Below are 25,749 nucleotides of genomic sequence, written 5' to 3'. Positions count from 1 at the left end.
GCTCCTGTAAGTCATAAAATCTTTATTTCTATAATGTATCTCTTCTAACCATGGAAGAGGTACTCTTCACTTTAAAGATCCTAAATAAAAACAACTTTTTTTGAGACAGAGTCTCATTCTGTCACTCAGCCTGGAGTGCAATGAAGTGATCTCGGCTCACTGCAACCTCCCCCTCCCGGGTTCAAGTGATTCTCCTGCCTCAGCCTCCCAAGTAGCGGGGGTTACAGGCATGCCACCACATCTGGCTAATTTTTGTATGTTTAGTAGAGACAGGGTTTCAACATATTGCCCAGGCTGGTCTCGAACTCCTGACCTCAGGTGATCCACCTGCCTCTGCCTCCCAAAGTGCTGGGATTACAGGTGTGAGCCACCGCACCTGGCCAAAAACAACTTTTGATCAGTGGGGAAGAGAAGGTGAGGAAGGTTGGAGGAAAGAAGGGTACTTTAAACTGCACCTGGAGGGTCCGGGGAGGAGATGGTAAAGGCATTACAGGGCAGGAGGAACCGAAAGTAGCAAAGCACAGAGCCCTTTTCTCTGTGGATGCTGCAGAGCCCAAGGAATGCAGAGGGGTGGAAAACAGCAGGGCAGTGGGAGGAGAGACGTGGGCGATGAGGCTGGAAAAGACGATGATGGAGGAGGCCCCTGCTAGCAGGGACAAGAGCATTAGCCACAGAGTCAGGGTCAGATGTGAATATTTGGGTTCTGTTACAAATCTTTATTTTTTAAGACTTGAACACTTGCAGAATTAAGTACAAAAGCAATCGAAAATCGTAATTATTTTCTAAAAACAGTTTTCCATTTGGGGCTTGCGACCCTCTTCAATAAAATCATTCTGAAGATTTAGAGGTTTCAACTTCAGATTTCTCAGAATAAAGACTCCTTTTGAGAGGGGCTACAGAAGCCCCCATGAACTTCCTGCTCCTTAAAACTAATGAACAAAACAAAACAAAAAACCTCCTAGAAGGCAAATATGACCCTTCTCAATACACAGCTTTCTCCACCCAAATTTGTAGGTTTCAGAGAAGACTGGGGAAGTAGGTACTGGGGAGCAAGTCATCTTGTGAAGAAGGCCCTGAAGCGAGGGCCTGGAGCAGCAGGGACTTCCCACTCCACCTCTCCAGCTCTGATCAGCACACATTTGGGGGAGCACTCACACTTGGAAAAGCTTCCAGGAAGTGGCTCTTCAGGAGTGACCAAGGCACACGTGGTCCATGGACAATTTTATCCTGTGAGAGGCAGGAAGAAACTTGGTGAACTATGTCGACTCTGAAGAAACGCAAACACAAAGCCACACGTGGCAGGCAGGACAGACCCCCCCAGCAGCTGCACTAAGAGCGCGGCCTCTGGACCCCCTTGATAAATGGCTCTAGAGCAAAGCGGCAGGGAGCCCCCAGTGGAAGTGAAACTGCCCAGTTGCAGAAGAGGATGGCAGCCCCTTCTGCTTTCAGAATGACACCGACTTTTCAAATGCCATTGCTGCATTACCTGTGAAGCGGATACGGTTTCTCGCAAAGGTTGACCAGCACGTACAGATGTCTCAACGCATACTCGTACTTTAAAAAAACCAACAAGATGGAATCAAACATCCTCATCTCACCACACAATCTGCTTTTGCAATTACAGAGGGAAAGCATCTTGGCCAGTGGCTCTTGCCACTTGGTGGTGGATCCTTTCCCAACCTTTAGATAATCTGGTGATATTTATGGACCATCCCCCAGGAAAGATCAGCCACATCAGGGTTCGCACGCAGTGCAGAGGCTGGTGGGGCTTCGTGCTCCCAATCTGAGGGCATGACTCCTGACATGGAACTCCCAGTGGCTCTGCTCCCCACCCTGGCCTGGGATCTCCCCTGGAAGTCTGCCTTTTTGTTCTGGGAACCTCATTCTGGGAGGCAAACACCAGCAAGGGAGATGGACAGTGCATGAAGGCCACAGTGGCTCACACTAGGGAACAGTGAAGCCATGAGGATGTTTAAAAAAACTTCAGGGGAACCCAAGAACTCTATGAGAACAAAGGAAGAGATTCACTGTGCATGACTCCAAAGGTCAAAAGACCAAGACTGGGCTGGGCGCAGCGGCTCACGCTTGTAATCCGAGCACTTTGGGAGGCTGAGGCGGGTGGATCACCTGAGGTCAGAAGTTTGAGACCAGCCTGGCCAATATGGGAAACCCTGTCTCTACTAAAAATATAAAAATTAGCTGGGTGTGATGGTGGGTGCCTGTAATCCCTGCTACTCGGGAGGCTGAGGCAGGAGAATCACCTGAACCTGGGAGGCAGAGGTTGCAGTGAGCCGAGACCGCGCCACTGCACTCTGGCCTGGGGGACAAGAGCGAACAAGGGCAACAAGATGATTGCGGGTATGAGCCACCATGCCCAGCCCCAATACAACTTTATTTACAAAAACTAGTTATGGGGGAGAAACAGGCCTGTAGGCCAGTTTGCCAACCTTTCTCTAGAAGGATCAAAGCACCAAATGCTACTGACCTCTTCAGGTGCCTTCCAATTCTACATCTGCAGAAACTCAGTACCTTTCCTCCATGGGCACACCTGACTTCAACTGTCTTGGGAAGAGGTCAGAACAGACTCAGAGGGAGAAGATGTGCATGGCTGGTGTGAGGGGTAGAGGTGAGGGCGGGGTTTGGCAGGGATAGCAGAAATGTGAAGAGAAGTAACTGCTCATCACAGTACAAGCGAGAACTGTCAACCACGGCTCTGGCAAACTCTCCCACCCACTGGGACAAGAGGAGTGATCTGGGGCCAAGATGTGAGGTGAGTGAATTTAGACAACCTTCTTCCTCTCTGAAGTGAGCCCATGTTCCTTAGCCTGGATGGACCCTTCTATAAGGCAGTAGACCCACTGCGGCTGCAGAGGGGGTAGGGGGCAGTATAATTCAGCTTTTGGATTGCAGGTGCAGGACAGCCCGCTGGCCGCTTACCATGGAAGAGTGCCAGTTGAAGCAGTGTGCCCGGAAGTGCAGCAGGGCCTCTGGGTAGCAGCTGTGCCCCGTGAGCGGGGCTCTCTCAGTCAGGAGCTGCTCCACCTCGGCCTCGGACGCTGCCAGCAAGGAGACGATCTTTCGCACTGACTTCTCAATGAGGTGCCTGGCCTGGGGAGAAACATGGCCTGTCAGAAGGAGCCTCCCTGAACTCAGTCTCTCCGGGCCCCAGGACGGGGAGAAGAGTGAGCCAAGGCCTCTCTCCATGCAGCCCTCAGCCTCCCACAGGTTAGAGCAGAGAACAACCAATGCCCGCTGAGAAAGGCAAAAGAGGTATGTGCCCACTCCTGCCACAGCTTGAAAGACCTGCCTCTCGGGGATCTTCTGGCAAACATTTGTATCTAAAACAACCTTTGCTGTGCAGAGAGGAGGCTGCAGAACCTGTGCCCCAAAGCAGACGACTGTGCCATGAGGGTGCCGTGTGTTCACGGGCACCTCTGCCCATTCAGGAAACCATCCAATCGTCACACAGTGGGGCACAGAGGGGCTTTGTTTTCTTTCCAAATGATGAAAAACAGCATCATGAAGAGGAAAGCACTTCTGTACTACCCTCACTCTGGCCAGGCACAGTGGCTCACACCTGTACTCCCAGCACTTTGGGAGGCTGAGGCAGGAGGTTCACTTGAGGCCAGGAGTTCCAGACCAGCCTGGGCAACACATCGAGACCCCGCCTCTATTAAAAGTCAAAATAATAATAATAATAACAACAACAATAATAATAATAAAACCCTCAGCCAGGCACGGTGGCTCACGCCTGCCATCCCAGCACTTTGGGAGGCCGAGGCGGTCATATCACCTGAGGTCAGGAGTTCAAGACCAGCCACAGCCAACATGGTGAAACTCCGTCTCTACTAAAAATACAAAAATTAGCTGGATGTGGTGGTAGGTGCCTGTAATCCCAGCTATTTGGGAGGTTGTGGCAGGAGAATTGCTTGAACCTGGGAGGCAGAGGTTGCGGTGAGCTGAAATCACGCCACTGCACTCCAGCCTGGGTGACAGTTAGGTCTCTAAATAAATAAATAAATAAATAAATCCCTCACTCTACAAGCAAGGTCTGTCCTACCCGCTCTCCAGCCAGGGTTTGTTTGCTTCATGTCTGAATTCCACAAAGACCCTCTGCCCACTGTGTGTTAGAGCAGCAGTTCTCTAAGCGTGGTCCAGAACCACAGACTCCGGAGAGCTCTCAGGCTCCGGATGGTCTTCCCTTCCTCAACTCTCTATCTTTGCAGGCTGGATTTTCTTCTTATACTTCAGCCTAAAGAACAAAGCAGTGAAAGCAGACACCAGTACAAGGGTGTGGCTGTCTTCTTGTATGCTGGACACAAGAGATCTGCACAGATGTAAAGCAATGCCACACTTCTCACCAAAGTGGTTTTTGTTTTGGAAAATAATTATTTGTCTTAGCATATATATTAAAGCAAAATGTGTTTAATATTGTTATTTGTAAATGAGTTAAATGTCAAAATCTTAGTTTTAATTTTTTTCATAATAATGTTTTACTTTACATAAAAGTATAATTGTACAATAGTTACATAGTCTTGGAAATAGTTTTCAAATTTGCAACAGATACCAAAGAAGTCCTATATGATTTACACAGTGTTTAAGCAGACACAAGAAAACTCTGGGCTGAGTGCAGTGGCTCACGCCTGTAATCCCAACACATTGGGAGGCTGAGGCAGGTGGATCACCTAAGGTCAGGAGTTCAAGACGAGCCTGGCCAACATGGTGAAACCCTGTCTCTACTGAAAATACAAAAATTAACTGGGCGTGGTGGCATGCACCTCTAATTCCAGCTACTTGAGAGGCTGAGGCAGGAGAATCGCCTGAACCCAGGAGGTGGAGTTTGCAGTGAGCTTAGATCGTGCCATTGCATTCCAGCCTGGGCAACAAGAGTAAAACTCCATCTCAAAACAAAAAACAAAAAGCAAAAAAAAACAAACTCTGGTTCAGTTTCTGTGAACTATGAAAAATGTCCTTTTATCTCATCTTAATGTATTGCAATAAATTTCAATAGATATAACCCACCGTGAACAAAAGCTCTTTGGGATCGATAATTTAAAGAGTATAAAGAGGTCTGGCTGGTGCAGTGGCCTACTCCTATAATCCCAGCACTTTGGGGGGCCCAGGTGGGAGGATCACTTGAGCTCGGGAGCTTGAGACCAGCCTGGGCAACATAGCAAGACCCCAGCTCTATAAAAAATAAATAAATAAATAAAGACGCTCAAGACTAAACAGTTTAACACTGCTGTGCTATCTACTGTGTCCGACACCAACTAAAAATACATCCTGGTTAATAGGGTTGTCACACACAGGGTACAAATTTTGGGGATAACTAGATATATGCATTTAAAACAAACCTTACTGATTTTTTTTTTTTTTTTTTTTTTTTTTTTTTTTGGAGACAGAGTTTCGCTCTTGTTACCCAGGCTGGAGTGCAATGGCACGATCTCGGCTCACCGCAACCTCTGCCTCCTGGGTTCAAGCAATTCTCCTGCCTCAGCCTCCCTAGTAGCTGGGACTACAGGCGTGCGCCACCATGCCCAGCTAATTTTTGTACTTTTTAGTAGAGACGGGGTTTCACCATGTTGACCAGGATGGTCTCAATCTCTTGACCTCGTGATCCACCTGCCTCGGCCTCCCAAAGTGCTGGGATTACAGGCATGAGCCACCGCGCCCGGCCCTGATTTTTTAAAAAATTTTGCCTAGATGGGTGGATCACCTGAGGTCAGGAGTTCAAGACTAGCCTGATCAACATGTCAAAACCCCATCTCTACTGAAAATACAAAAATTAGCCAGGCGTGGTGGTGCACACCTATAATCCCAGCTACTTGGGAGGCTGAGGCAGAAGAATTGCTTGAACCTGGGAGGCAGCAGTTACAGTGAGCCAAGATGGCGCCACTGCACTCCAGCCAGGACGACAAAGCAAGATTCCATCTCAAGAAAAGGAAAAAAAAAATCTTGCCTAGAAACCTCAGGCCGTATTTCAGCATATCCATCACTGTGCTGTGCTGACAATGGGGACAAGGGTTAGCACAGAGTCAGCTTTGTGGGACAGGACAGGCAACCCTCTGCCCAGCATTCCAGCAAGCACACAGCTGTAATCTACATAGCAATTCTGCCAGCTCCAAACACACTGATGAGCTACTGAAAACAGACTCAGTGATTGCAAAGGATGGCATAAGCATTTTAAAAAGAATTTTAGGCATGACTATGTTTTTCTGAGAACAGCAGACATTTTTGTGGGTTTTTTTTTTTTTTTTAAGAGAAGGGGTTTTACTAGGTTGCCAAAGCTGACCTCAGAATCCTGGACTCAAAGAATCCTCCGGCCTCAGCCCCTTAACTAGCTGGGACTAGAGATACATGCCAGTGTACCTGGCTCTGGATTTTTAAAATAAATATGATTAGCTAATAACTCAATAAGCAACAAAATTAAAATGTCCTCTAAGCAACAAGGTATAAATGAGGGAAACACACATGTACATGGCTTCTTGGCAGGATACAGGGGAGACAGGCCCCCATTCCACTGCTCCCTACTCCCAAGAGGTCAAGGTTAGTTTACTCATGAAGATGGGAGGTAACCACGACTCCGCCCACCCGCTTCCTTTACACAGAGGACAAAGGCTAGCTTCCGTTCCCACACACTTCCGTTCCCACAAAAAGCATGGCAGGGAGAACTGTCAGAAGGCCGGGCCGTGCTCACCCATGCTGCCTGCCTAGGCTGGGGACAGCACCTGGGCACAGCTCCCTTCACCACTACTTACATCCAGATGCCGCTGGATCTCCTCCGTGAGCTGCCTGGACACCTCCAGATCATTGGTGCTCATCAGCTTCCTTTTCATGATTGTAAGGGGCACGTCAGGGCTGGGGGTGAGGTCAAGGTGTGTGACTGGAGGCAGGGAGATAGGAGAACTGGCTTTGTGTTTCATACCCTGAAACTGCATCACTTTCATGGTGGAGATCGTCTGGGGAGAGAGAGAGCAAGAGAGAGGAGAGAGCAAGCTGGTTTGAGTGGGAAGCGCAGATGTGTCCAACATACCCCAAGTCCAGCCTCTCCATTCACTCCTCATGCTTTCAGGACCACAGGCCACAATCACAGCCCGAAAAGGCGTGGTCACCCCAGCAGTATGCCAGCAGTGCATGTTAGCCCCTGAAATCTACCAATGAGTGACTCAAAATGCCTGGCATCCTTTGCAGCGTAACTGCTATTCCTTCATCAGACAGCTCTGGTCCAAGCTCTGCCTGGCTGGATCAGCAGTGCCTTTCATATGTGAAAGAACAGCAGTTCTGCTGCAAAGGATTCCAGGCAAAGAGTGTCACCTGCAAAGGATGCCACCTGTCTAGGCGGGCGACCTGTATGTGCTCACCCACCTGCACTCACCTGCAAGTCCCTAAGGACCAGGAGTGGGAAGGTACAAAGCATCTGCCCAGGTTAGAGCTGAAATCTGGGTCCACTGGGAAGGGCAGAGCTAAGGCCACAGAGAGGCCAGGCTAATGACTGGCATCAAGATCTAGCAAATGGGCACAGCTGCCAGGCTCTATTTGGCTGCAGCGGCCACTACAGACTGGCTTCCAATCAGAAGGGGAAATGCTGCAAGCGTTCTGTTCCTAAAGCAAGCAACAATAATCTAAAAACAGTTCTAAAATAAACAGTAACACACACACAAATATATATAACAACACAGAGTCTGGAGAAGATCCACCACACCTCCTCAACCAAGATCAGCAATGGCCAGTGCTGAGGATACTGTGAAGAGAGTGGAAAGCACACGGTAGAGCCTCCCACGTGGCCAGGGCTATGCCGCCACGGACCCTGCCTTCTCCGAGTCACCTTTCCCTGGCCTTCCCTCCGTGCCAACTCTCTCCTATGCCCACGCCAAAGCCTGACCAGGTCACGGTGCCCTGGGTGCGGGTCTCCTGCCCCCCAGCCCACACTCTGATGAAGGGCTCAGGATGGCTGGCTTTCCTGACTCCAAGTTCTTCTAGAAGGCCAATGCCTGAGCCCAAGGAACAGATCTCAGCTGGCGAGCTCTCCATGGGGGTGAGCTCCTTGGGGAATGGTGTTTGGGTATATGAACAACTGGGAAGCCCTGCGCATTTATTACGGTATCTGCACATACCCACAGCTAGCCCTAGCAGCTTCACGTAGGGCCCAAGCTTTTAGCAGTTACCTGTTGCAACACCATTTAACCACATAGGTCCCTTCTGGAGGAGGATGAAATGCCTCCAATCTATAGTGAAAGGGCAAAGGTAGCAACCTGCAGCTTGCAAAGGGGCAGGATCCCCAAGAATCCAAGGTGCAGAGTGCTGTGGGACAATCCACAGACCGTAAAGCAGCAGCTTTCAAGTCAGTAACCTCTCACTGCATCCTAGGCCTGTGCTTTGCATCCGTAACACACAGCCCTCTTTCATGCTCCTAGCTACCTTGTACACGTGGGTCCTGACCAATGAGGAAACAAATTCAGAGACGTGAAATCCTTGCTTCACAACTCTGTAAGTCTGAACCTAGCAAGGTCCGATTCCAAAGCCCGCAGGTCCCCAGGATGGAGTGGCAATGGGAGGCAGAGGCCTCCTTGCCTCAACCATTCCTCACCCAGATCCCGTCTCTCTTTAGCAAGAGATCAATATTCCAGGCAAGTCCACCTAGGACGCAAGCACAGAGGACAAGCACGCGGGGCTCCCCGACTCACTTTGTTTCCGTACTGCATGACGTGGCTGGTGTTAGTGTGCGATTTTACCAGGTGGTACTGCTTGTGCAGGGTCTCTTTCGTCAGATCTTCCTGCAAAAATGAAACCATTAAAGGCCTTAGAAAATCAAAGTCTGATGGTTAAAACCCAGCTGAACAGCCAGCCCCCGAAGGGCTCACCACGTCAGAGTCCTCCATCCAGTTGACGCTATACCAGTCCCCCAGGTATGTGGACCTCTTCTCATCGTAGTAACAGGCGTAGGACGACTCTCTGGGGTTGGCAGCAGTAGTTGCATAAACTATGAGGAATTAAAGATGATCTTTTAGTCGCATTTTATTCCCCCCTTGGATTACCCTTGAAGCTTGAATCCTTCTTTCTCCCCTGGTAAAATTGAAGCATGCTACCTGCGATCAGTACAGGAGGGTAACCGTACTCAGCCCTGTGCATTTGGTTACAATAACTCATCTAAAATAAAATGTGGAAGAGAAAGGAGCCAGCTGATAGATGCTTTTTTGCAGCAATTGGCAAACAGGCATGCTTAGGACATCACATGCTATTCTGGAAGAACACTGACATTTCCACAACACAGGAAACTTGAAGAATACGGGCTTAATTTGGTTTCCAGAGAGATCTGACATTTATTGAAGAAACATCTAGATTAACACAACGTACACAAAAGCTACCACTTACTATCTCTCTATCATGGGCTCAGAACTGTGCTGGGCAAATGCTAGTGTTTAAAATATAAGTCTCCCAACAGACACGCACTATCTTTACCCGCATTTTACAGATGGGGATAACTGAGGGTCAAAGAGGGCCAGTCACCTGCTTGAGATCAGAGAGCAACCACCACATTGCAAAGGATAGAGACTGGTCCAAAGCCCATGTGGTTTTAGCTTCAGTAGTTTTACTGGAAGAGAACTATGAGGCTCCATACAGATTCTTTATTTCCTGACTACCAATCCTTCAGGAGCAGAGGAAGCCCAGAGCTACCTGCAAGTATCTCCCCACTTCTATGGCCCAGGCTGCCCTCAGCAGCCCCTGCTTGTGGAGAATGCTCATGTCGGCAGTATCTGAGCAACCTGCTCACCAGCCCAGCACAAGACCAGCACCCCAATCACCTACCATTGATGTTATCAGGCAAGTGGTTCATCATGGATCCAGACTCACAGGCTTCAATGTAGAACACCATCTGTGAGGCACACGGGGCAGGTGAGCTCCTCCCAGCCAGGTACAGGCCTCCAGCCCTGATCCTGGAGCTCTGCCCACTCTCTCTACCCATTCCTAACGGTCCCCCAGGCTTGCTTCTGGGAGACATTACTGCTGTAAAGAGGCTGCTGCCAGAAGCTATGGAAGCTGCTGCCACACAAATTTATTCATTGCTCATGGAATAAAATCATCTATTAGCTGAAATAATGCAAAGAAAATGGAGCCATGTGATGCTAAGGAAAACGGTTTCACTACCTAATGCAGGGAGGAGTTTCAAAGACCAAAACGGCGTGGCAGGCCATCTTTCTGCGTCACTGTCGCATATCACCTAACCTATGTAGGGTTTTGGGGGGTTTTCTTGGTTGAAACATAGTCTCACTATGTTGCCCAGGTTGGTCTTGAACTCCTGGCCTCAAGTGATCTTCCCGCCTCAGCCTCCAAAAGTGCTGGGACTATAGGCGTGAGACAACACACCCGGCCAAAAACTCTGGCCCTACACAGTTTCCGTAAAGGGTGCTATGGGGTGAGAAAGGCTCAAAGTGAGAATAAGATAGTGGTATTTTCCTCCCCAACTGCCCAAAACTGAGGACAGTCCTAGGAATAGTCTGCAGAGTGTGGGCCAAAGGCCAGCAGCAGCAGGATCACACGGAAACTCAGGAAGGCAAATTCTCAGGCCCTTCACCAGACCTACTGGGCCAAACTCTGGGGGCGAGGCCAACACTCTGTTTTAACAATCTCTCCAGTGATTCCGATCTAATAGCTAAAGCTGAAAGGCTCGTCCTGGAAAACCAGTGACTGAAAGGATCCCCTTTCCGGAAAACACAGCACCCACAGTTGGAAGACAGTCACGAGACTCTGGACTCTGCACCCACAGCTTTCCTCACACCCCTCCCCCAAGGGCAGAATTACCTTCCGGTACATTTTGTGTTTGTACATGTAATGGATGGTCTCATTCAGGTCCTTTACCTGAAGCTGAAAGGTAAGAATATTGATTCAGACCAACATATCAAGAGAAACTATTTGCTGGATGGCCCACTACTAAAGTTCTGATAATGCTTCATAAATTCTTTTCTACCAATCTCTGGAAGCAATCATGGTGAAGAACACAATCCCAGAATGTCACCTCAAGTGTCTTATGCACACACTTAAAAAGGGGAAGAGATGTACTTCTTCACCCACTACCTTGTCCAGAGCTTTAGCTCTATTCTCAGGTCTAGTGCGAGACACCCAAGTCCGGAGACAGCTACTGATGCTGCGATATGAACAGAAATGCAGGGAAAATCATCTGGAAGAGATGTCCCTGGATAGATTTCAAGCTGCTAAACCTATCCCCACACCCACCGCCACACACACAAACCAACCCTGGCAGGACATCGGCAAATACACGCTATGGATTTAATCTCGACCCCAGGCTTGTTTTTCTGTTCGTCCAGCTAGTTTGTCCTTAAAATGCTAAGAAAACTCACATCTTCATTGGGAAAAACCAGTATTCCAGTAGATCCATGGTCGGTGAAGTAAACGAACACATGATCCTGGGGGCCACTGCCAAGAAAGAATCAGAGGTCAATCATTTCCTTTTTCTATTTTTACTTCTGTTTCTCTGAAAAGCTGTCTGAATCAAAAAATTAAGAAGAAGTTTGGGGAGTAGAGTTGCCCAACCAGGTTTGAAGATGAGCACAAGGGCCTGGTGTCTGGCCTGTCCCCTCCGCTCCCCTCGGTGAGATTCTGAACCACAGTGTATATGCTAGAGCCTCCAAATTCTCAAGTATGGCTAGAAAGGAGGAGGGGCCTTTCCTGGGCAACAAACAGACAGTCGTGGTGTGAGGTAGAGAGTGGGGTCCTTTGGCAATTGGGCCTCATCCCAGACAGCCACACTCTCCAACCAGATCTCCCCAAAATGAGCTCAATATGGATCTGCAGCCTCCCCTTCTGGCCCACACTGTGTGGATGCCCACCTGCCTCCCTCACCAGGGCTTCCACCAGACAGTGCTGCTTCGAGGTGGCAGGGATGTAATAACACATGAAGCCCATTTGCTTTATCCTACACAGATGTCCATTTCTGCACTAATATTTGTTGTTGTTGTTGTGAGACAGAGTCTCGCTTTGTCGCCTAGGCTGGAGTGCAGTGGCATGATCTTGGCTCACTGCAACCTCCACCTCCCAGGTTCAAGCAATTCTCCTGCCTCAGCCTCCTGAGTAGCTGGGATTATAGGCGCACGCCACCACACCTGGCTAATTTTTTGTATCTTTAGTAGAGACAGTGTTTCACCATGTTGGCCAGACTGGTCTTGAACTCCCGACCTCATGATCTACCTCCCTCAGCCTCCCAAAAGGTTTTGTTTTTTTTGAGACAGAGTCTCACTCTGTCGCCCAGGGTGGAGTGCAGTGGCACAGTCTTGGCTCACTGCAACCTCCATGTCCCGAATTTAGGCAATTCTCCTGCCTCAGCCACCAGAGTAGCTGGGACTACAGGCACGCACCACCATGCCTGGCTAATTTTTGTAATTTTAGAAGAGACAGGGTTTCACCATATTGGCCAGGCTGGTCTCCAACTCCTGACCTCAAGTGATCCACACGCCCTCCCAAAGTGCAGGGATTACAGCAGCGAGCCACCATGCCCAGCCTCTGCACCAATTCACACAAGCTTACTTGTGCCCAGGTTTCCCTATCAGCTTAAAAGAAATACGCCACTAGAGTCTTTGGTATCACATAAAAATTCCACATAAAGAATTACTAAAAACAAGACATATTTAGCCCACAGCCAGCGGGGTAAGCCCTGGGGTTCATGCTCCCCAACAGGAAGGTCAGCTCTGCGCTTACGAATGTGCCTCCCCTGCTGGGCTGATCTGTGATCAGAGCACAGGGCTGGTGGCCCTGCAATCTGACCACAGGATTCATCTGCCTCAGGGGCTCCGCTGGTAGTGGGACATACCTGCACTAAGGTCCACAGACAACAAGGAACAAGGGGTTGAAACGATAGGAACATTTTTTTTTATTGCATTTTAGGTTTGGGGGTACCTGTGAAGAAAATGCAAGATTGTTGCATAGGTACACACATGGTAGTGTGATTTGCTGCAGGAACATTTTATTAATAATGAGGGGCCCTGGATCATAAGGTGACTTCTGTGCAGAAATGGCCTGCCAAGAAAAGCCACTGAACAACAGCCCTAAGCACCTGCCCAAGTCAGAACCAAACTCTCCACTTGGTACCTTCTCACAGGTAAACAGGCTGAGCACAGAGCACCAGCTGTTTAAATTCTCTATACAGGGTCCCACGCCATTGAGAGAAGTGTAGTATCCGTAAACAGACATTACCTCTTCAGGACTTTCCCAGATCCTATTCCCTTCACTGCTTCTGCATCGCCTCTCAACACGGCAAGGAAATTTTGTGGGGTGACATCCTACAAGGAATTAGGAGCCACGATCAGATGTAGCTGTCACTCCAACCCAGAGAGCTGGCTGAGTCTGCAGCCGACCCTCGCCACCAGCCCACACGTTCCAAGGCTCACAGCTTAAGAGCAAAAACTTTCAGCCAGGTGTGGTGGCTCATACCTATAATCCCAGCACTTTGGGAAGCCGACGTGGGAGGATCACTTGAGGTCAGGAGTTGGAGACCAGCCTGGCCAACATGGTGAAACCCTGTCTCTACTAAAAATATAAAAAATTAGCCAGGCTTGCTGTCACATGCCTGTAACCCCAGCTGCTTCGGAGGCTAAGGCAGAAAAATCGTTTGAACCCAGGAGGCGGAGGTTGCACTGAGCCAAGACGGCACCACTGCACTCCAGCCTGGGCGACAAAGCAAGACTCTGTCTCAAAAAAAACCAAAAACTATATAGAAACAATTTCATTAAATAGGATCTTTTTTTTTCTACCTGTATGATATGTTAAATTTAATTATATTTGACTTTAAGAGAAAAACAAAATAAAATGAAACTGAAAGAATTGTTAAACATTCGATACATGTTTCTTTATCAAAAGGATAACTAATTCCTGAAAGATCCGACATTTAAAACAGACTATGAAAAGCAGGAGAATGAAGTCATTACAGTGATTTTTAAAATGTGTCAATTTAGACAGTCTCAACTAGGAAGAAGAAAAAAGTTTTTGGAAGTAATATACTATTATATCTATAATATACTATATAATAAACTATATAATAATAATAATGAAGGAAAACTATCTCAGCAAAAATCCTGAGATACTTTGCACCAAGCCTGGTACTGAGAAAACTGATTTCTATAAAAGAGCACAGATAATCTATAATCAGATTAATGGTGATAGCTCAAGAAAGGTTAATACGGAAGAAACTACATGGTCAGGCCTAAAGAATGAGAATACTGGGAACTATCAGTAGATTGCAACTTATTCTAAACATTTTCTTTTCCTCCGCTTTCTTTCAAAACTCTCTTAATTTATTCCTCAGGCAAAATTCCTAATACAAATGTGAAACTCTGGCCAGAAACCAGTCTCAGGAGGTTCTGATTCCAGAAACAGAAGAAGGAAAAATCATCACTAAAATGAAAACCAAGCCTGCCAGCTCCAGCCCCAGAAGCCACTCACCTCTCCGGTGTAGTCCTTCGGGACCCCCTTATAGACGTCGGTGCCGTTGGGCCTGTTGATCACGATTCCTGGAGTGGGATTGCTGAAAATGGAAGGACACAATTGAAACACAAATGTGGCGTGCCTGCGAAATCTCTCTCTTCAAAAACATGCATGTTATGTGAAAAAATAGGAGACATCTAGGTTTGTTGCAGATACAACTTACGGCCTGCATAATGGCCAAAATGTACATGGTTCGAACAGCTTGGGCATCTCAGCAGTCCCACAGCCCAAGAGCTCTTGGCAGGGGCAGTGAGGAGCTGAGCTCGAAAAGCTTCGGGCAGGGACCAAAGCTGAGGTGCTCCTGGCTGACTGCTGGAAACCAGATAGCATCATGGGGGCAAGACCTCTTTAAAAGCTTTCTCAGAGCAAAATTCCTTCAGAAAGAGACTGGACAGAGGACAAGACTTTGATACAAGAGCTTAAGCATTAAAGCCTCAGAAGGGGTGACGTATGAGCCGAGAATGTGACCACAGTAAGGGTAGCGCCCTTCATTGCGGCTGCAGCGGGGTAACCAAGGAGCTGGGAGGTTAGAACTCGATGAGTTTATGCCCATACTTGCTGCCTCTGATCAGATAAGTGGCATAAGGGAACTATTTGTGAAATTAAACTCAGCAAGTAATAAACTAAGAATATTAAGAAGGTAGTGGGAGGATCTGACCTACAAACGAAAACATTCGACATGCAGGTCTCCTGTGCTGCAGCATGCTCGGAGGTTAGGAACGAGCACCCTAGAACCCAATGGGTCCTCCAAGATGAGGGGGAACTCGGCTTCAAACGCTTTCAAAGCACCCATCAGCACCCACTTCCTGTCTTTGCCATTCCCAGGGCATACCCAAGTTATGGTCAGAGATCAACATGAGGGCCAGGCACGGTGGGTCACATCTGTAATTTCAGCATTTTGGGAGGACGAAGCAGGCGGATCACTTGAGGTCAGGAGTTCAAGACCAGCCTGGCCAACATGGTGAAACCCTGTCTCCACTAAAATACAAAAGTTAGCTGGGCCTGGCGGTGCATGCTTGCAGTCCTAGCTATTCAGGAGTCTGAGGTGTGAGGATCACTTGAACCTAGGGGCAGAGGTTGCAGTGAGCTGAGATCGCACCACTGCACTCCAGCAAGGGAGACAGAGCGAGACTCTGTCTCAAATAAAAAAAGAAAAAAAAAGGCTCAACGTGAGGCATCCCTATGGTCTTTTGTCTGGCCTAACATTAGGCCACTAGGATTCCTGTGAATCTATGCAACCTTTTTTTAAACACCCTGAAATCCTTCGCCACCAAGTTCCAAGTGTTCCCTACTTACTCTTCAGCATAAGCAATGTCATCATACATCATCACAATGATCTGCTCGTCGGGAATCCCATTCCGGTGAATGATCTGGTAGGCATGGCACGCATCTGCCTGGGAGAAATGATTTAGTTAACTTTTAGATTTTGCCAGGAAGGCCAATTTTGGAGTTATAAGGAGTGATATGTTCCATCTCACAGAAGACTTGCTGTGAATCATCCCCTATCAGTCAGGCATTTAAATTATTATTGTAAAACACACACATTGATATTTTTATCTCAATGACCTCTCATCTATCCAAATTATTATTCACCAGAAAACTAGTGCACAGGTGAGCTACATACACAGGCAGAGGTAAGCACACATGCACATATACCCCACCACCACCACCACCACCACTACCACCGGCACCACCAACACAACCATCGCCACACCACCACCACCAGCACCAGCATTACAACTATCACCACCAGCAACACCACCACCACCACCACCATCACCTCCACCAACACCAACACCAACACCACCACTACCACCAGCAGCACCAGCACCACCAGCACCACCACAACCATCGCCACCAGCACAACTACCACCACAAGCACCACCATCACCACCACCACAACCATGACCTTCACCACCACCACCACCACAACCACATCACCTCCACCAACACCAACACCACCACTACCACCACAACCATCACCTCCTCCAACACCAACACTGCTACCAACACCACGACCATCACTACCAACACCAACACCATGACTATCACCACCACCACCAACACAACCATCACCTCCACCACCACCAGTACCACAACTATCACCACCAGCAACACCACCACCACCACAACCATCAGCTCCACCAATACCAACATCACAACCATCACCTCCACCAATACCAACACCAACATGACTATCACCTCCACCACCGCCACCACCACCACCACCAACACAACCAACACCAACACCACACCACCACATACCACACCACCACCACAACACCACTACATACCACCACTACCACACCACCACCACAACACCCCCACCACACCACCACCACCAAGTCTACAGGTAAGAAGGGGCTCTGCAAGTCCAAAGTAACTTATTTTTCTTGTTCAGACTATACAACAGTCTCTGGAAAGCATGGATTTTAGCCTCCTCAAAATCAGAATGAGAAACCAACAGAGCTAGTTCTGTTTCCCACAGGATTCTTCTGATCTAAGTACTCTGTCTGCCAAAGTCACTGTTTAGAGAACTGACTGAAAACTCAAAAGTCCAACTCAGAAATTCAGAAATTGCTCTTAAGTTTTTAAAAATAACAAGAATACAAAGGAAGACAATATTAAGAATAAGAAAAAAATGTTCCCAATGCAACTCCCTGTCCATGCAAGGGGGAAGACAGTCTTGCTTCCTTATCTCAGATGAAACATTCTACCACTTCACGCCATGGACATCATCTGAAGACAGAAAGGAAAAATGTTGCCTGTCTGCTTACATTTAATCCTCTCGTTCTTAGAACAAAGACATAGGTAAGTGTAAAGAGAGGCGTGTACCCAGCAATTTGCCTCCCCAAGGAAGACAGCCTGAACAACTGGGTCTGCACCCTAAACAACACTGAGCACAGTGATAAAACTAAAGCTCATCAAACATTCAGACCAGCACTTTGCCTGTGTATGTCCCAAGCAAATGGACTTATTTTAGGACAAAGACGGGTGCTTGGTATACAGCTGTTGAATGCTGAATGGGTGAGTCCAGGGCCTGGCACTCAGGAGTGATGAGATGAATGGATGACTGAACAAATAGGAAAACAAATTCTTTTTTTTTTTCTTTTGAGACGGAGTTTTGCTCTTGTTACCCAGGCTGGGATGCAATGGCGCGATCTCGGCTCACCGCAACCTCCACCTCCTGGGTTCAGGTAATTTTCCTGCCTCAGCCTCCTGAGTAGCTGGGATTACAGGCACGCACCACCATGCCCAGCTGATTTTTTTGTATTTTTAGTAGAGACGGGGCTTCACCATGTTGACCAGGATGGTCTCGATCTCTTGACCTCATGATCCACCCGCCTCGGCCTCCCAAAGTGCTGGGATTACAGGCTTGAGCCACCGCGCCCGGCCAAAAACGAATTCATTTTTATTGACTTGCTTCTATTTGTCCATCACTGTGCTAAGGGAAGGGAAGGGGAGTCTATCCAACAGGGACAAGATACTAGTATAATCTTATTTTTTTTTTTAGCAAGGTGCAAGGTATACAGGTATTCATTTTATTGTACGCATGGTATATAGACATTATCTGTCTGCTATTTAGTTTTTAAAAAATCAAATCAAGCCAGGCACTGTGGCTTACACTTGTAATTCCAGCACTTCGGGAGGCCAATGATCCTAGCACTTTGAGATCACTTGAGGTAAGGAGTTCGAGATCAGCCTGGCCAACATGGTAAAACTCCGTTTCTACTAAAAATAGAAAGAAATTAGCCAAGCATGGTGGTGCATGCCTGTAATCCCAGCTACTCAGGAGGCTAAGGCAGGAGAAATCACTTGAACCTGGGAGGCAGAGGTTGCAGTGAACCAAGATTATGCCACTGCACTCCAGCCTGGGTAACAGAGCAAGACTGCGTCTCCAAAAAAAAAAAAAAAAAAAAAAGCCTTGATAAATTGAACTCAGCAAAATTAAAACCTTTAGCACTTCCAAAGACATTATTAAGAAAATGAAAAGACAAGCAACAGACTATAAGGAAATATTTGCAAAACACATATCTGATAAAGGGCTTATATTAAAACATGCAAAGAACCCCTGTACCTTAATAAGACAAAATGACTGAGCCAAAAATATACAAAACACTTCAATAAACGTTTCACTTAAGGAGATACACAAATGGTTAATCAGCACATGAAAAGATGTTCAACATCACAAGTCATTAGGAAATACAAATCAAACCACACTGAGACTTCAGCCACTTCACGGCCAGACAGACGATAACAAGTGTTGCCAAGGACTGAGGAACCAAGAGCCTCCATACGTACACTGCAGTGGCAACTTAAAGTGGGGCCGCCATTTTGGAAATGAGCTTTATAGTTTCTCAGAGTCAAAAACATCAATTTACCCTGTGACCCAACAGTTTCAACTCTTAAGTACCTACCCAAGAGAAACGAAAAAATTCATTCGTACAAAGATTTGCACACAAATGTTCTCAACAGCATTGTTCATAATAGACAAAAATGGGAACCAATCCAGATGTCCATCAACTGATAAATGGGCAGGCAAAATGTGATCTATCCATTTTTTTTTTTTTTTTTAATGTACTGACTTCCTTTAAGTGTTATCTAATAAAAGTTCCACACAGTATTTAACTGTCTTAATTCACCTAGGATAGCGGGGGTCAACAGAACTGCTGGGTTCCACAGGAAGTTGAGGGGCCAGAGACCCTCAACACTAAATATCTTCATTTCTTTAGCAGGGAGAAAGCTGGAAATTACAAGATGACTCAAAGGAGAAATGGGCTTCAGTGGTTAACTTTCAGAAAACTATAAACCCGTATTTGGGAATAAAAAGAAGTGAAGCACTGATGCATGTTACAACATGAACAAGCTGCAAAAACATGACACTAAGAGGAGCCAGACACAAAAGACCACACACCGTTTAGCTCCATTGATAGGAAGTGCCCAGAATACACAAACCTATAGAGAGAGAAAGCAGATGATTAGTAGCTGCCTGGGGCTAGAGGTGGGATCTGCAAATATGCCATATATATATATATATATATATATATATATATATTTTTTTTTTTTTTGAGTCAGAATCCTGGTCTGTTGCCCAGGCTGGAGTGCAGTGGCATGATCACGGCTCACTGCAGCCTCTGCCTCTGGGGCTCACTCGAGCAATTCTCGAGCCTCAGTCTTCTAAGCAGCTGAGATTACAGGCATGTGCCATCACATCCAGCTAATTTTTGTATTTTAGTAGAAACCCGGTTTCACCATGTTGGCCAGGCTGGTCCTCGAACTCCTGGCCTCAAGTGATCCACCTGCCTTAGCCTCCCAAATTGCTGGGATTAAAGGTGTGAGCCCCCTGTGCCCAGCCTGCCCAAAGGATCTTACTGGGATGACGGAAATATCCTCAAACTGATTTATAGTGATGTTTGCACAACTTGGTAAATTTACTAAAACATTGAGTTAAATAATTAAAATGGGTAAATTAAGATAATAGGTCTTAAACTAGGCCTCAATAAAGTTACATATTTTCTGCAGGGGCAGGTTTAGGGTACCTTGTGTTGTTACTCCTGTACTGTCTGGAACCCCCAGCATCCTTGAGAGGTAGGTGCTTTCATCCTCATCTTACAGACAGGGGCAAGCTCAGGAAGGGCCATGGCTGACCCCAACCATGCCTTGTGCCCCTTCTTCCACACTGATTGACCCCCCCGTCAGGCTGTGACTCTCTTCTGGGCCTTGGACGTACTTGGTTGCCTCTACCTTTGTTAACACAGTGGGGTTCTTCGTTTAAGTCAAATATTTACTGGCACTCAAAAGAGATACAAGTGGGATTCAATCAATTCAAACAACTGGAAAATGGTGTTACTGACTACTTGCTTGACTTCCCTTAAACTCATGTGACCTATATTCTATTTTCCCCACTTAAGCCCAGAAAAGCCATATGAGGTAATATTCAAGAGGAGGGTATTGAGCAAGACTTCTAGGAAACGCACGCAGAGCCCTCTGGAATGATGAACAGAGACTGTGACTTGGCTGGTTTCATAGCTTGTGCTGGGAGTTCCACTGGTCTTCCTAACGACTCCTGTGATTTACCAATAGGGCCACTGTCCCCACGCTGTCTGCTTGCGCTGCCTCCAGCTTAGCCAGCTGTCAGCTAAATAAAGACAAGCCGAACAAGGTCTAAAAACAATTGGCATGCCCCATGCGTGTCACGGTTGCCATGAAGGGTCCACTCTCTAGCCAGCGCTGCTCAGCTGCCAGGTACACATGTACAATCACTTACTGACACACAGCTGAGCAGCTAGGCTGTGGTTTTGCACGGTGCCTTGCTGAGCCCACCGCCAACCCCAGAGAAAGAATCTGACAATGTAAGTTGTTCAAACTTATCCAGCACATAATTGAAGGGCAGGAATTACACCCAGGTCTATGCACATCTACAGCCACACTCTTTCCAAGCTCCTGTGCTGCCTCTGGCACTTACAAGCATGGCCCTGCGGCACAAATCAGCCCAAGCCCACATGCCATACACTCGGGATTCCCCTGCAGAGTCCCCTCTGTCCTCCTGCCTAATCCCTTCCCACCATGCCCTCTTTAAAAGCAGATTTCAGGCCAGAGAGGGGTCTGTAATCTCAGCACTTTGGGAGGCTGAGGAAAGAGGATCGCTTGAGCCCAGGAGTTCCAGACCAGCCTGGGAAACAGCAAGACTTCATCTCTATAAAAAAAACTTTTTAACTAGCTGGGCATGGTGCCTGTAGTCCCAGCTATTTGGAGGTTGAGGCAGGAGAATCCCTTGAGCTCAGGAGTTCGACGCTGCAGTAAGCTATGATCACACCACTGTGTTTCAGCCTGAGTGACAGAGTAAGACCCTGTTGCTAAAAGAAATAACAATAAAAGCAGATTTCTTTGTTTTATTTCTTTTTGGAGACAAGAGTCTTGCTCTGTCGCCCAGGCTGGAGTGCAGTGGCACAAACTTGGCTCATTGCAACCTCCACCTCCCAGGTTCAAGCAATTCTCCCGCCTCAGCCTCCTGAATAGCTGGGATTACAGGCACCCACCACTATGCCCAGCTAGTTTCTGTATTTTTAGTAGAGATGGGGTTTCTCCATGTTGGCCAGGCTGGTCTCAAACTCCTGACCTCAGGTAATCCGCCCACCTTGGCCTCCCAAAGTAATGGGATTACAGGCACGAGCTACCATGCTCAGCCACAGATTTCTTTTTTTAAATATAAAAGTGACACTGTGCAATCACATGGATTAACCTCAAAACACCATAAATTAAGAGCTTGTTTGTCCGGGCATGGTAGCTCACACCTGTAATTCCAGCACTTTGGAAGGCCAAGGCGGGTAGATCCTGACCTCAGGAGTTCAAGACCAGCCTGGCCAACACGGTGAAACCCCGTCTCCACTAAAAATTAAAAAATTAGCCGGGCATGGTGGTGGGCACCTGTAAGCCCAGCTATTCAGGAGGCTGAGGCAGGAGAATCATTTGAACCCAGGAGGTGGAGATTACAGTGAGTCGAGATCATATCACTGCACTCCACGATGGGCAACAAGAGTGAGACTCTCTCAAACAAAAAAATTTTTTTTAAATAAATAAATAAAGAGCTTGTCAGAAGAGCAGACTGTGAGTCACCACCACCTCCTGCCTGCACCGCCTGGCCACTCCCTCTCGCCTGCATTGCTGCGGTCTGCTCAGGTGGCCTTGCCTTCAGCCCCACCAGTCTTGATTTTGCCCCTTGGCCCACAAAATCTCAAATATTTACTATCTGGCCCTTTATAGGAGAAAAAGATTGCAGGCTCCAGTCTTGAGCTAGACAGCAATGGGAGGCTCTGAGTGTGGGGATAGAAAAGGGGCTTGCCAGGAGTACGCAGAGTGAGAAGCTCCCTGCTCTTGTCATGTGACATAGGGCCTGTCCAACCCTTTATCTAGTTCTAAGGGAAAGGTTCTGTGAAAGGGAAAAAAATGGGGAGTTCCTGACTGGTCCTTCTCCTAACACGCCTCACCATGCCCTCACCCCAGCTTGCCGGTCTCTTTCTTCCTTGCTTTCTCGTCCCTCTCTACCTGGGCCATGTGCTGTCCTTGCATGCCCTGTGGCCACTTTCCTTTCCACCCAGGCCCTGCCTTTGCTCAGATGACCTACCAAGTGGTCAAGAGTGTCCCTGAGTGAGAACTGGAAATCTCTTTCCCCTCACCAGGGACTGACTGACTTGAACATGACCATGTGATACAATTCTGGCCAGGCAGACATGGGACAAAGTCCACCCACAGCTCCAGGAAAAGACGTGCATTCTGATAAAGAGCAAGCCAAACACAGATAGCCTCTTTTTCTTCTTCAAGGTTTTGTTTGAATGTGACAACTGGAGCTGCTGCAGCCATTTCATGACTATGAGGAGAGTGTATTTGAGGACAGTTCATCAAAACCATGATGACAGAGTAGAAAGATGAAAAGGGACCAGGCGAGGTGGCTCATGCCTATAATCCCAGCACTTTGGGAGCGGAGGTTGCAGCAGGAGCAGCTGCAGGAAACGGATCTCGCGGACAGGAGGAAGGAGTTTATTCTGCTGGGAGCAAGGTGGCATAGTTGCCTAACAGCCAAGCTCCCCTAACAAAGGAAGGTTCCATCTTTATGTAGGTTTAGACTTTAGATGTTACATGTGGAAGAATCTTAGGTTTATAACTTAACATATGAAAAGGGTCTCAGTTTACAGTCTCAGGAATTATATATGAAAAGGGTTTCAGTTTACAGTCTTAGGAATTACATATGAAAAGGATCTCAGTTTACAGTTTTAGGAATTACATATGAAAAGGATTTCAGTTTACAATCTTAGGAATTACATATGAAAAGGGTTCTGTTAACAAGTCTTAGGGAGGAAAAGGGGAAGTTTACAGTCTTAGGAATGAAAAAGGGAAGTTGATTTGAGATGCCTGGGTCTCCCTCTTCAAGGTGAGTGGATTGCTTGAGGCCAGAAGTTCAAGACCAGCCTGCGCAACATGGCAAAACGCTGTCTCTACTAAAAATACAAAAATTAGCTGGGCATGGTGGTGAGCTACTGTAAGCCCAGCTACTCAAGGGGCAGACACATGAAAATTGATTGAACCTGGGAGGCAGAGGTTGCAATGAGCCGAGATCACACCACCGCACTTCAGCCTGAGTAACAGAGTGAGATTCTGCCTCAAAAAAAAAAAAAAAAAAAGATGAAAGGGACCTGGGTTTGAGGTAACAAGGCTAAACTGCTTAATAAGCCACATCTAGAGTCTCCACACTCCCTCAGATTCAAACTACCAGGGAGGGCTCTGGTGTGTGCACTTGAAGGCACCCGATGTGCTGGCCATGCCCCTCACTGTGATTTTTGTATTCCCAGCTGATGCTCTTCCCTCCATACAGAAAGAGCTTCTGCAGAGATACCATCACCTTTCAAACTCACCCCAAGCCTCTCCTCCAGGAAGCTGCATTCCCATCCCTCTCCTGATGGAGCTCACCTACTCCTGGACCCAAACCCAGCACCTGGAGCTCCTGTAAGAACTGCTCATTCTAAGCCTCCAGTTCAGGTATCTGTGCACCTGCCCTAAAAGGCTGGGGGGCTCCTGACTGGAGGGCCCTGACTCTCCATTCTCCACAATCCTCCCCTATGCCCCTTGCAAACCATGGGCCTCAAGTGAAAAATGTTAAACTAAATGAACCAATGTGCCAAGTCTGTTTTACTGTGTTTGCCATTTTCAGAATTTGCGTGGGTGATGAGGAGAAGGGAGCAGCCAAGCATGAGTGCCAGAAAGGTGACAGAGGCAGACCTGGGGGAGGGGCCGGCAAGATGGCCCAGGATAGGCAAATTCTGCTGTGTTTGCCATTTTCAGAATGCAATGCCAGCAACATTGATTCTGAGTAGCAGTCATGACTGCTCAAAGACAAGGATGCATTCTGAGAGATGCTTCATGAGATGAGACTGTCATTCTGTGAACATCATACAGTGTATTTACACAACCCTAGATGGCCTCGCCCAGCGGTCCCCAACCTTTTTGGCACCAGGGACTGGTTTCGTGGAAGACAATTTTTCCATACACGGGGGTGAGGGGTGATGGTTTCAGGGTGAAACTGCTCCACTGTGGATAATTAGGCATTAGTTAGATTCTCACAAGGAGTGCGCAACCTAGATTCCTCATACGTGCAGTTCACAATAGGGTTCACGCTCCTGTTAGAATCTAAAGCCACTGATGACTGACAGGAGGCGGGGCTCAGGTGGTAATGCTCGCTGTGATGCTCAGGTGGTCATCCTAGGCCATAAACCTCTGCTGCATGTTACCCTCATGAATACTGTAGACAACTGGAACACAACAGCAAGTATTTGTGTATCTAGACATAGGAAAAGTACAGAAAAAATGTGCTACTATAATCTATGGGATCACTGTCGTGTGTGCGGACTGTCACTGGACGAACCTGCCATATGGCGCATGACTGATTACAAATGACCTGCTTCCTTTGGCTGTGTAAGTTTTCTGTGATAAACTTTAAATATGCGTTAAATTTTTAATACAAGAAAGGAAACTATTTTAAAAGATAAAATAATGCCAAGATACCCAAGCCACATGACTAGAGTAGTGACTATGAGCATGGGCTGTGGAGCACAGACTGCCTGGGTTCAAATCTCACCTCTACTCCTTACTAGCTGTGTGACCTTAGATAAGTTATCCAGCCTTTCTGGGCTTCAGCCCCACCTCCAAATCTAACAATGGAGATCGAATAGGACCTATCCTCTTGGGTTGTCTGAGGATTGAGATAATACACGTCCAGTGCTTGGACCTGAGCCCTGCACATAGGAAGCACTTAGTCAAGGGCAGCCTTCTTCCACCAGAATGTCAGCACTGCAGAGCCAGGGGCGAGACTTGCATCGCCAGCACCCTGAACAGCACCTGACTCACATGTGCTCAGCAGCAATGAGTCAGGTACCATTTCCAGTCACATCTGCTCCTGGGCCACTTCCATCTGCCCAGCTTTTTTATTTTTTTGGCTCATTCTGGGATCGTACCACACTTTCCAGGTACCTGCACCCCTCTGCCTATCCTGGGCCATCTTGCCAGCCCCTCCCCTAGGTCTGCCTCTGTCACCTCTCTGGCACACATGCTTGGCTGCTCCCTTCTTCTCGTCACCCACGCAATCCTGCCCCTGCCCTCCATCCCACTCTTCCAGCTCTCCCTGATCACCCCAGATTCCGCTCTGATTCCATGACTTCCAAAGGGGCCCTCCTTGCTCACCCCACGCTCAGCACACAGGATGCA

At 47.6% G+C, this 25,749-nt stretch overlaps 1 protein-coding gene across 1 annotated transcript in view; it reads right to left on the bottom strand.

Annotated features, from left to right (window-relative positions):
• Window positions 1-695: 695 nt before the first annotated feature.
• Window positions 696-25,749, bottom strand: part of LGMN (legumain) — a 39,594-nt gene continuing 14,540 nt past the window's right edge. Inside the window, exons 3-14 of the mRNA XM_003939844.4 lie at window positions 15,790-15,887; window positions 14,452-14,533; window positions 13,207-13,292; window positions 11,358-11,433; window positions 10,801-10,863; window positions 9,808-9,874; window positions 8,862-8,980; window positions 8,685-8,774; window positions 6,759-6,959; window positions 2,938-3,108; window positions 1,487-1,554; window positions 696-1,227 (exon numbers count right to left, since the gene is read on the bottom strand). Of these exons, the coding sequence (XP_003939893.1) occupies window positions 1,185-1,227; window positions 1,487-1,554; window positions 2,938-3,108; window positions 6,759-6,959; window positions 8,685-8,774; window positions 8,862-8,980; window positions 9,808-9,874; window positions 10,801-10,863; window positions 11,358-11,433; window positions 13,207-13,292; window positions 14,452-14,533; window positions 15,790-15,887 (1,164 nt within the window). The 3' untranslated portion in view covers window positions 696-1,184. The remainder of the gene's footprint in view (window positions 1,228-1,486; window positions 1,555-2,937; window positions 3,109-6,758; window positions 6,960-8,684; window positions 8,775-8,861; window positions 8,981-9,807; window positions 9,875-10,800; window positions 10,864-11,357; window positions 11,434-13,206; window positions 13,293-14,451; window positions 14,534-15,789; window positions 15,888-25,749) is intronic.

The sequence above is a fragment of the Saimiri boliviensis genome, chromosome 2 (genome assembly GCF_048565385.1).
Source record: "Saimiri boliviensis isolate mSaiBol1 chromosome 2, mSaiBol1.pri, whole genome shotgun sequence".
NCBI lineage: Eukaryota > Metazoa > Chordata > Mammalia > Primates > Cebidae > Saimiri > Saimiri boliviensis.
Note: the sequence above shows the minus strand (reverse complement) of the source record. Positions and strands in the feature narration are given on the sequence as shown.